Source organism: Vulpes vulpes, chromosome 16, assembly GCF_048418805.1.
Source record: "Vulpes vulpes isolate BD-2025 chromosome 16, VulVul3, whole genome shotgun sequence".
In the NCBI taxonomy this organism is placed as follows: Eukaryota; Metazoa; Chordata; class Mammalia; order Carnivora; family Canidae; genus Vulpes; species Vulpes vulpes.
In genome coordinates this window covers 20181863-20194244 of record NC_132795.1, presented here as the reverse complement: position 1 = coordinate 20194244, position 12382 = coordinate 20181863, and the positions used below count along the sequence as shown (strand labels likewise).

At 34.8% G+C, this 12382-nt stretch overlaps 1 protein-coding gene across 8 annotated transcripts in view; it reads right to left on the bottom strand.

The window, feature by feature from the left end:
- Positions 1-12382, bottom strand: part of ALS2 (alsin Rho guanine nucleotide exchange factor ALS2) — a 70618-nt gene that overhangs the window by 16553 nt on the left and 41683 nt on the right. For 4 of the 8 annotated variants that reach the window (XM_026002530.2, XM_026002532.2, XM_026002531.2 and 1 more), the window contains exons 13-23: positions 11364-11526; positions 7566-7697; positions 6991-7119; positions 6566-6636; positions 6109-6175; positions 5566-5768; positions 5393-5458; positions 4231-4329; positions 3490-3654; positions 2054-2165; positions 1767-1844 (exon numbers count right to left, since the gene is read on the bottom strand). In XM_026002530.2, coding sequence (XP_025858315.2) covers positions 1767-1844; positions 2054-2165; positions 3490-3654; positions 4231-4329; positions 5393-5458; positions 5566-5768; positions 6109-6175; positions 6566-6636; positions 6991-7119; positions 7566-7697; positions 11364-11526 — 1285 coding nt within the window. Of the gene's footprint in view, positions 1-1754; positions 1845-2053; positions 2166-3489; positions 3655-4230; positions 4330-5392; positions 5459-5565; positions 5769-6108; positions 6176-6565; positions 6637-6990; positions 7120-7565; positions 7698-11363; positions 11527-12382 lie in introns of those variants that run through there. The other 4 variants (XR_011997840.1, XR_003235537.2, XM_072741654.1 and 1 more) reach the window with 3 other exon arrangements.

Genomic DNA, 12382 nt, shown 5'->3' with positions numbered 1-12382 from the left:
AGTAGATCACTAGAATACAATTCAGTAGTAAAAAAAAAATCACATATTATGGTGAATTAATTTTAAAAAAGGTGTCAAGAAAATTCAAGGTGTCAAGAAATTGCTCAGGCAATTGGATACCCACAGGCAAAACGATCAGTTCAGATTTTTAACCCATACCATATACAAAAGTACCTCAAATTGGGGACGCCTGGGTGGCTCAGTAGTTCAGCGTCTGCCTTCAGCTCAGGGTGTGGTCCTGGAATCCTGGGATTGAGTCCCACATCAGGCCTCCTGCATGGAGCCTGCTTCTCCCTCTGCCTATGTCTCTGACTCTCTCTCATGTGTCTCTCATGAATAAATAAAATCTTTAAAACAAAAGTACCTCAAAATGAATCACATAAGTAAATATAAGAGCTAAAATTATAAAACTTTTAGAAGAAAAAAAATTTCTAAAAGATTTTATTTACTTGAGAGAGCGTGCACATGTGCACACACAAGCAGAGGGAGGGGCAGAGGGAGAGAGAGACTTTCTAGCAGACTCTGCGCTGATCATGAAGCCTAACATGAGGCTCAACCTCATTACCCTGAGATCATGACCTGAGCCAAAACACAAGAGTCCAATGCTAATCGACTGAGCCACTCAGGCACCCCAAGAAGAAAATATTAACAACCTTGAGTTAGGCAAAGATTTTTTAGATATGATATCAAAAGGCTGATTCATAAAAATATTTCTGATGTACTGGACTTTGTTAAAAAGCTTTGGGCTTCAAAAAGCACTAAAAGGAAAATAGAATGAGAAGCCACAGACTGCAAGAAAGTATTTGTGAATCCTATATCTGATATAGGACTTATATCCAGAATATATAAAAAACCCTTACAATTTAGTAAGACTATAAATAAGCAAATTCTTAAAATGTCAAAATATTTGAAGAGGTGCCTTACCAAAGAAAATCTAGGAATCATTAATTCTTATTAATGAAAATATGCTGTGTAATTAGGAAAATGTAAATTAAAACCATGAGATATCATTTCACACTTACTAGAATGACAAAAAGAAAAAAACAGAAAATAAAAAATATACTGGCAAAGTTTTAAAGAAATTAGATTGATTGCTCATACACTGATGATAATGTAAAATGATATAGCCACTCTGGCGAACAGTTGGTAGTTTCTTGATATGTTAAATATCAATTTACCATATAACCCAGCAACTGCATTCCTAAATACTTCCCCAAGAGAAATGAAAACATATGTTCACACAAAAAGTTGTATTCCAATGTTTACGACAGTATTAATCATAATAGTCTGAAGTCAGAAATAATCCCATGCTCATCAACTGGTGAAGGGATAAACCAAATGTGGTTTTAGGATACTATTCAGCAATAAGAAGGAATGAAGTGCTACATAGGTCAAAATATGGAAAAATCTCAAAAACATTAAAGTGTAGGAAACCCCAGAGAAGCCTACATATTATATGATTCCATTTATAAGAAAGAACCTGAAAAGGCAAATCTACAGAGTTATGAAGTCCATTAGAGGTTGTCAGGGCCTAGTGGTAAAAAAGGGGAGTGACTGCAAATGCTCAAGAGATGGTGACAAATCTTCTGGATGATGTGAAATATCTAAAACTGGATTGTGGTGATGGTGTACAACTCTTTATATTTACTAAATGTCACTGAAATGTACTCATAAAACAGGTGAATTTTATGATAAGGTAGTTTTTTTTAAAGGTCAAGAAAAAGTTAGTAGATTGTATTAGAGGAAGAAGAAAGTTAGTTTCCAACCTTTCCACTAAGAGTCCAGTCATCTGAAAATTCTCCCTCATATATAGTATCATCTTCAGAAAGTAAAACACCATTTCCCTATGTGAAGAAACAAAATAAAAATCACAAAAGATAAAATGCAAAGCAACTTAAAAGATGTACAGCAATATTCACTCAAAGCCTTACATAATCTTAAAACACAAAATAGTACTAAGAAGGTAGAACATTAATAAAATGATCATTTAAAAGTTAAGACCATGGGAGTTTAAAAAAGTCACTAGTAACTACATGCAAAATATTCTGCTCACCATCATTTTATTAAGGTGAAAGTTGCCTTCATAGTATAATCCAAATTGGGTAACTACCACACCATTCCCTTGACATACGTCATCTTGCCACATTCCCATATACTTTTCCCCTCTGTACAGAAATAGGGAAGAAATGAAATGAAAAACTGAGAAGGATGAGATAGAAAAAGACAATTATAACATGGGAGATTCCAAGCATCACTCATAGGTTAGTATCTGTTCCATTTTTCTGATTAAAATAATTAACTCTGTCTCCTCAAACACGGAGCAATGTGGTAGCAAAAGACATCTGAATACAGAGTAGTAGTAATGTTCTCTCAGGAATTTAATAATACAGACTACCTGACATAGGTCTGTATATACATATTCCATGTATGTCCTTGGTAACTGAAAAAAGGAATGCCAATAATTCAACTCTATAACTTCATTCTAAATGTAATAGGTAGACTCAAATCTATGCATAATTTTTTCTTACCCCAAAATTTACTAACTTAAAAAAAAAAAAAGAAACAAAGGTTTATCATATGAAGTCTCACTCTTCACAAACTCAAATTTAGAGAATTCTTACTAATCTCCACTAAAAAAAATAAAGTATAAACTGCTTATTAAATAATCATGGAGGATCCCTGGGTGGCGCAGCGGTTTGGCGCCTGCCTTTGGCCCAGGGTGCGATCCTGGAGACCCGGGATCGAATCCCACGTCGGGCTCCCGGTGCACGGAGCCTGCTTCTCCCTCTGCCTGTCTCTCTCTCTCTCTCTCTCTCTCTGTGACTATCATAAATAAATAAATAAAAATTAAAAAAAATTAAATAATCATGGAGTTTAGTAATAACATCTGAATATATGAATTTTAAAATCCCACATTATGAAAATAACATGAAGGGGAAAAAAGTATATATTAAGTTCGAAAACAAATCAGGCTAAATCAAACATGGAGGCAAAAGAAATATATTCCTCCCCAAGGTTTAGTTAATTGAATTTAAGCTTGATTCCCAGGTTGCTGGCATGGTAACAAGTCCCTGACCTAACTGAAAGACCTAAGCAGAAAGGTATTTAGATACTATCCTATGACCCCAAAATGGAATTTCCACTGGCTCTCTCTGATCTTTTATACTCCTATTATCTACAGATTATTTTAAAAGTTCTTTTCATAATAGATTTGGTAACCTCTAAAACACTAAAAGCTTTGTACATGTAGAGCTTTAAGGAAAACGGTACCAATGTTAATTTTGAAAGATCCTGATCTTATAAGAAATAATCTGTTATTTGGTTCATAAGCAAATGGATAAAATGATGCCATACTATGTCTTCTTATTAAAAAATTTCTCAATACTAAGTAAGATGCCTCGCCTTCATAAAAACATTATAGTTATTGGAGAAGTATAGGAACCTTGTCCTCTCACACTCAACTTTGAGATTAGAAGCAGAATACTGTACCTAGTGATATCATCAAAGACACCATATCCTGCTTTCTTATCCATTACCCACTGGCCAATGAACATACTGGGAGAAGAGGAAGTTAATTTTCCGCTTCGAAGGAGACCATGACCATGACGCATGTTATCTTGAAAACAGCCTTCAAACACTTCACCAGAGGCATAACTGTGGTTACAAAGAATGAAGACCACACACACATTAAATTCTGATGCTCACTTTTACAAAGTTCAAAAAATTCAAAATTATACTAATGTCTCACCAGTAGCTATAATTATTTATTTATATGATTATTTTTCACCAATAAAAATTTTTCATATTTGAGTGAAAGAAGCTTAAAAATTAAAGACATCATGGATAGTATTCTGTGTTAACATGTGGAAAAATGTGTAATAATCCCTCATGGGAAAATGAAAAAATGAGTAATCTCTGAAACAATGACAGGTTTTATCCATACTGTTTAACAAATAGAAGTTTATAAGAAAGACATTTAGCAGATTCTATAAGAAAGCTATGGTTTCTAAGGTTTGTATAGTTTTGTTGAAAACTAAATAATAACCTAATACTTTCATCTTGTGATAGGTAAAAGTTACCTTTATAAGAAGACTTTCTATACAGTTTTAGTCATAAAGGGAGTAAGTAAAATTTACTTGCTCCTTGAAAATTTTGATTACACAAACATTTAAGTTTATGTGATTCTTTGAAAAAGCAATGCCAGTCCAACAACCTTTCCAATGTTATTACCTATAGACTCCTTGACCGCACATTTTTCCTTCTTTCCAATGGCCTACATAATGGTCTTCTTTGTTCAATGCTTTGTTTGGGATTCTGTATTCTCCATATCTACCAAGGAGAATAAAAGACATGAGAAGATGCATTCTGGATATATTCACCTTTCCTATAGTAAAGTAGTAAAGTAAATGTATATGCACTTATAAACATTTTAACAAGGAGAACAGAAAAAGATTACCTATGGAGGAAAGGGGCACATGGGGTCTTGGTTTCAACTGTATCTATTACCTAAGCTATCAGGTAAATTTAGAGCAGTGGGGCCTCGATCTCACTTCACAGCGATTACATGTTTCACCCCAACTTCAATGAAAAACAGAAAACTTGTGTCCTAAGCCTCTCTGCTACTAATTAGCCACATCACCTTGGATAAGTGCCAGTACCCAGCTCTCTCATCCATGTATGGCAGGGTAATAAATGAGATTATCTAAAGTCTCCTCTCATTCTAAAATTCCATTAAAAGGAGATTAAAAGACATCATAAAAATTTACATCATCACATACACAAATCATCTATCAAATTTATATAATAATAATTTTCATATAGTAAAATAAATTACTTCTCTAAAATGACACAAAATACTTTGTTGGTGTAAGTTTATCGTGCAAATATTTTTACAGTATTAGAAAACATGACAACTTTATATAAAAGTAACGTCACTTGAGTACCATTAGGATAATATATTGTCTAGAAGAATTCTCCTTTAGCATATCACAGAAATTAAAGATGACTTAACACTACCGAAAGGAAAATTTTTCTATGTCCTTTGTGTAAAAGGACACTACTATCTCACCAGTTCACCATCAATATTACCCCAGGTTCTTCACCACTGAGAAATGGAAAGAAAACAGTCCCATTTTAACATATAGAAGGGCTGTGTCATTTGAGGTCACAAGGTTATCAAGGTAAAAGATTCACTCTAGGTAAATCAGGGCTGCATCCTACATTCCCAACCCTCTTCATGATCACACACCTGCACTGCAAGCCCTAGTACACTGCATCCATTTCTAAAAAACAAAACAAAAATCTGTTTGTTTGGAAAATAACTCTCAATACATAATAATGTCATCAGGGGCTAAAGCTGAGTTTACTCTTATGTTTTACACAATCTTCTTACCCATCTTCCAAGCCATTCCTGAACATGCCAGAATACATCTTTCCATCAGGCCACTTCAAAACCCCTCTGGAATGCATAAGCAAAAAAATAATACAGATCAATGAATGTTTCAGATAACCAATACTTTTTCAGTATTGAATCAGATCCCACACATAAATTTTAAACGTTTTCACCTGCCATGAGGCTTCCCTGAAAGCCAGCGTCCATCATAGGTTGCATCTTTTAGGCGAGGATCCTTATAGAAAGTATACTTGGCACTGCGTGAAATGGGTGGTTCCTGCCTCTGAATACTGCTGCCACTTCCATAAGGTGGAAGATCAGATGTCCCCCTCAAAGCCTGATCCACAGCTTGGCTTATAGCCCGAAGCCACTTAGTCTAGGAACAAAAAGTAAATGTCAATAAGCCTAAGGCAACAACTCATCAAGCACTGCTTTAAATCCTGATAGCTTTCCTTGCTGTGAATAATTTTTCTGTCTCCTAATGCTTTTCTTATTGACTAATGCTGACTGGCTCTTGGAATTCCCTTCTGTACATTTAAAACTATATCACATTTTAAAAAAACAAACCAAATCCATAGTCTTGGTTTAATTCTTACCAGACATAATTATGGATCATTAGCCAAGCAAAAACAATTTTTATCTTTTCTTTCCTAGTATAAGAGATATGTGTAGCCAGGCCAAAAAATAAAAATATAAATATATCATAATGGACTAACCTTTTCCTGGGGTGTTGATGAAATGAGAGTGAACTGCTCCTCAGGTGTAGTTATCTTTAACCCATTCCTAAAACAGTCATAGAATAAATATCAGTAGGTATGACAACATGTCATTATAGTATCACTCCTCAAATATGAAAAGTAACTTGTTTATTTCAAGAGGAGCAGAAGTCAATTAATTATAAATGTAGACATGTTCTAGGTTTGGTTCTCAGAGTAGGAGACAGAAAGGACACAGAGTTTCATGTGGATGTGAGCAATGAAGAAGCCCTCCACCACTTATCATGATCAGCCATGATCTTCACAACAGTCCATTTTACTATCTATAGGCTGTGAAGATGAGCCTCATTATGGAGAATGTGGAGATCTCCTGAGCTTTTTTTCACATCTAAGGAAACTACCTACGTAGCACAGGGAGAAAATCAGGGTGAGGGTCAGGGAAGGGGGACACACTTACACACCACCAGCTTCTTCAGAAAGTGGCTCTGCCCATAGTGTGGCCAAAGGGAAAACATGATGTGTGGAGAACTGAAAGAAAGAACGTGAAGACACATCTGAGAAAGCTCATGTGGGCCCTAGGGTCTCTACTACAATATATAACCCCTTTCAAATGGTTAAGTCCACATGGGTGCCATCATCTCAATCACACAGTCCCCATAACATAGCTAATCCCAGTGGGTCTTGCCATCTCTGCCACAAGGACCCTTCACATGGCTCATATTCACTTTCAATCTGGAAACCGAAAAGCTCCCTGAAATTTGATCCATACCACAAATATAAACTAAACATTCTCTTTTATTTAATAATTTTGGCAAAATCACAATATTTTTAACATAAATGAATGGTTTAATTAACTAAGTGAAGGTTAGAAATCTGGCATACCTGGGCATGGACTAGGGCATCATTAAAGAGAATGAACCAATTCACAGAAAACCTCCCAGCATGCTGCAGAGATAGGGCCCGGTTACTGCTTTCACAGAGCAGTCGACGCTCTGGCTTCCTCAAGGAATCCTAGAATTGAAAACAGATACATAACTGAACCATGAGAATTATCTTAACATGCAAAGAGAAAATGAAAAAAGGCAACAAATCATGTTTAGGAGAATTTGTTGCTCATAGCTTAGCTTGGTGTTAAAACTAAAGTTAGACAGGATCCGAACATTTAATAAAAGCGCTGAAAGGAAATTAAGAAAAAGACAGAAATGAACAAAAGGTGGTATGTGTTCGGAGGATTCCTAGAAACGAGGGCAGGTGTTGAGATTTAGAGCATCTATTGTGTGGTCCTTAGACCACCCTTAGAAAAGGGCTCATTAAAAGCATTATCATAAACAAATAAGGAAAATAAATAAATAAACAAACAAACAAACAAACAAACAAATGAGGAATAGAGAAAATTATGACAGTTGTTATGGATATGCCTGCTGTTTGCTGGGGTAATGACTATTGGCATGGTTTACCGTCATTTTCCCAGGAAAGGTCTTCCAGAAGCCCAGTGTGTATTCAGCTTCCTTCCTTTTCCTGCCGAGATGGAGAGCAAGACACTCATAACAAGAACTGGAATCCTGCAGTTTCTGATATTCTGGAGATGTCTGAAAGCCAATAATTAAGGGAGTGGGGGAGAGAAAAAGAATATAAAACAATTGTCCAGAATCTGTAGCCTCAGTGTGGTATAGATACACAGTATTAAATTTAGGGAAGAAATCCAAATGAAGAACAGACATGGTATACTAGAGGAGGCTGAGCAGAAAGAAGATTGGTTCCAAAAAATTCTAGTATATACACGTACATATAAAACAGAGGAATAACTCCAGGGGAAAGAAACAAACACTGGCAGTTATCAGTGAGGAAAGCAGGAGAAAACTCATGATAGGGTAGGAATTCTCAAATGTTTGGCCTATGTTTACTTATGTGGGTTTATCTATTGCTATTTGCCCATATTAGAAAATAAAGTTGAAAAATAAAATCCTTATTAACTCACTTCAAATACAATAATAGTTTAAATGAAAAATAACTTTATTTTCCAAAATAACAAAATGCTTCATATGAAAAGTAGCATGGTTCTATAGTTTTTCAAATCTCTTGCATATAATCTGTTGGTTGAAATATATGCAGAAAATCTTGCTATATAAGGATACATAATTGGAAAGGGAGGATTATTCTAATAGCCATTTCAAATAATAGTGAATATGCTTTGAAACTAAACCAAAAGTTCTTAAGTGGTAGATTCTTAAAAGTAGCTGAAATGTGGAATCTGAAATTACATTAATCAAACTTTTGTACTCCATTACATTAAATCCACCAGTCTATCTTACACTTTGAATAGATCTTTTACCTCTGCATGTGGATTAGATATCTGGAAAAATACTGGTTCATGTAGTTATACAGACCTTCCAAATGTTGATACATCTTATTATATACCATCAAAAGCTCCATGCTAATATCACCAATCTCATCAGGAAAAAGTTGTTAAGTACTGGGAAACCACCAAACTCAACAGTGATACATACATGTTTCCCACATTTTACTGTTTTGCTTCAGAGTTCAGATTTTATCATTGGCAACAAATATTGTCAGTTGTTCTCTTTGAAGTGATAGGTTCATTTACTCATTTTTGAGAAAATATCTGCCTAATACTCAAATATGAATAAACATGGTTATGTGTCAATTGTTGTTTCAAGTTAAAAAAAAAAAAAGTAGCTCTCAACCCAAACAATAGTAATCTTATGCTTTTTCTTGAAAAACCTCCATACTTTAGTATGCGGCACAGCTACTTTGTGTACTTCCATTTCATCACACCGAATATTAAAAAGATATATACTTCTATGTGTGGTGATGGATGATAACAAGATTTATTCTGGGTGATCATATCACAATATATACATCTATTAGGTTCAACACTTGAAAATAATATAATGAAACATGTCAATTATACCTAAAAAAAAAAAGATGTATACTCAGTGGTTGAAGTTAAATAAAATTAACAATTTTTGCTGTGTCATCAAAATAATTTCTAAGTTAAACCAGCATATTTTTACTTATTTTGTTTTTTAACTGCAAGTGCAGGGCAGCAAAGAACACAATGACTGTGAGTATAGTTTGGTGCCACCGCCTTGATTCATGCTAAGGAGCCAGCAGGTTTGTCCATCTTTACTTTTGCAAATTGGTGCAAAAGACATACCACGGAAAAGCAAATGTCTTAATATTGTCCTGAAAACAGTCTGATTTTGTGAGCCCTCTGAAAGGGTCTTTAGAATCCCCAGAGATTTGTGGACCAAGTCTGGAGAACCAACCAGGGAATACGTTATTATTATTATTATGCTAGGTGGAAAGTGAGCAGATGGTGAAACGAAAGGATGATCCCTCACATTCAAGAGTAATTACTTTATATTCCACAATTCTTAGTGATTCATACTCATTTTTTCCATTCATTAAAAAACATTTAATGTACTATGTACAGAATATTCTGCTGAGTGTCAGGGATAAAAAAATAAGTAAGGCACAATCTTTGTCTTCTGGGAGCTTAAAACAAGGCAGAAAAGAGAAAAACATACAACATGCCCGAATAATGCAATGGGTTTTGTTAATAGGCTATCTATCAGAAAAGACGATATAAAGTGGTTAAAAGAACAGACTCTGGAGCCCTTGAATATAAGTTTTAGCTTGACCAATTCTCAATTGTGCCTCAACTCTTTCATCTGTAGAAAGGGTATCATAATAATATCTATTTCGCAGGGTTGACATGAGGGTTAAATAAATACATATAACATGCTTAGTACCTGGCACATGGAATGCATTTAGTAAATATTAGGTATTATTTTTATCTAGAGAAATTTATATGTATATATGATGTCTGAGATATACCTGAGACTTAGTACATAACAATTTACAGTGTTGGAACATGACCATGTATTTTGAAAAAATTTCCACAGATGATTTTGATCCCCACTCCTGGGGATCATGATAAGAGAATAATGGAGAAAGACAATACTAACAAAGCGCAGAGAAAAGAGTCACTAATTTTTCAAAGATGAGAAGAGGAGGGAATATGGTATAGTCAGAGAAGGCTTCATTTTAATAATAAAATGACTTTTGACCCAGGCCTTGAAATTTTTCCATAATTAGGATGGCGGTAGAGTATCTCATGAAGGAAATAAAAACATGTATATCCAGGGATCTGAACTAACATGTAAGACACAGGGTAATAGGTAAGGCTAGAAACAAAAGAGGGTATCATACTATAATGGGCCTTAAATGCCAAGCTAAAGAGTCTGTTTTTTTACACAGAATTAGGACCCTTCAGACTAGAAACACTGCAATATCAGATTCTCTGAAAGTCCTAAGTTGGTCTAGGAGGGAAGACCTTTGATGGAGGAGACACTGAGATGACATTTCCATCTCATTGGGTTATTTGTATAGCTCAAACCTTCATTGCTAAAACTACATCAGTTTGAGTTAAATTGAAATCAGACTAAAGAAAAGGTCTATGAGACCACAGTATAATCAAACATAAAAAGCCCACATCAGTTCTTGGGTCACTCTGGAGACTGCAATCTGTCCAAATAAGAAGGTAAGTTCCATCATTTAAAAGATTCTAAAATAGGAGAGACCCTAGAATTATTATGGTTTCTCTGGAGCCCTTCAGAGTGGGAACAAAATGAACTATATGTTTTAGTACAATTTCAAAGGTAAATGTCTCAGGACTAGTTTACATACACTCATATCCCAGAATGGTACTAATTTTCTAGGACTCCACCTAACTAATTTTACATAGAAAGTGGACCACTTAACATTTGAGAAAATCCTGTAACACTGTGATTTCTCATAGCATATGCTAAGGTGACCTGAATACCTGGCATGAGTCTATCATGAATCTTGGCCAGGTGGTAACTCCACTGCCTTACACATATATTACTCATTATACAGAAAGCCAGGGTTTGAAGGAGCTCTGTGTAACTTATACTAGTATGATTCAATAAACTTTGACAAGTATTAAGTAGCATAACTGGGTCTCAACTTTAGACAGTTTTTTCATAAAATGAATACAACTAATCTTGATAAAATTCAAGAAAAAATTAAATCAAAAGCAAAGAGAAGTAGATTTACCTACAAACTTTCATTTTCTTGAAGAAAAATAACTTAATTAGACACATATAAACAGTAAATTAGTGGAGTTTGAGATCTTGGGGTAGTATAATCCAAACAACTATAATCCTTGGCTTCCCAAGAGTCCAAATGAGATATTTATGGGAGCTTACCACTTCAAAACAAGTAGCAAGCTTTAGCAAAACTTTTGCATAATTATGAAGTCGTCTGATTGGCAAGAAAAACAGAGTATTCAGTATTTCCATCAATTGGGTGTTTTCATCATTTACTTCTGATAAATCTTGTAATAGCTCCTGGTTTTTATTTAGGAAATCACTAGAGATAGAGGACAAAAAGAGATTTTGTTAGTCTTTTTGATATTGACAAATGCATGATATTCAATAGATATATTGCACTAGATAGATATTACTTTTTTCAGAATGCACATTTTTTGGTGCTATGAAAGTAGATAATAAATGCAATGAAATAAGGCATACAATTAAAAGAATTTCATTGTTTATAAAATACGATTTCTGCATATAAAGTAGCAGCATATGGTAGCAATAGTAAGAGATGGTTAATCATAAACCGTGCCTTAAATTCTAGGAAATGAATCATGAATCCCAGAGTTTCAGGGAATAACTGGAATCCAGCTGACACCATTACCTGTTAATTTCCAAGCCAAAAGTCACAGCAATAAATGGCAAGACTAATTGCTCTAATCAGCTGTACTAAACAGAAAAATTTGGAGAGAAACAAAGCTCTTCACTCCAACACAACTGGCATGTAATATTAAAATACTTCTCATTGGGGATCCCTGGGTGGCGCAGCGGTTTGGCGCCTGCCTTTGGCCCAGGGCGCAATCCTGGAGACCCGGGATCGAATCCCACATCGGGCTCCCTGTGCATGGAGCCTGCTTCTCCCTCTGCCTATGTCTCTGCCTCTCTCTCTCTCTCTCTCTGATGACTATCATAAAAAAAAAAAAAAATACTTCTCATTTCTTTCTTTCCTTCACCTAATAAGAATTTATTACAAGAGAATAATGAAAAACTGCAGTACTATAATTAACAGGAAACGGTAAAGCTAATCCTATGTGAAAATTTCAATGCTGAAATCATCAAAAACATTTTAATCTGAAGCCAACATTTAGTTTTTATATTCAGTTTTATATAAATTCATTACTATAATTTTA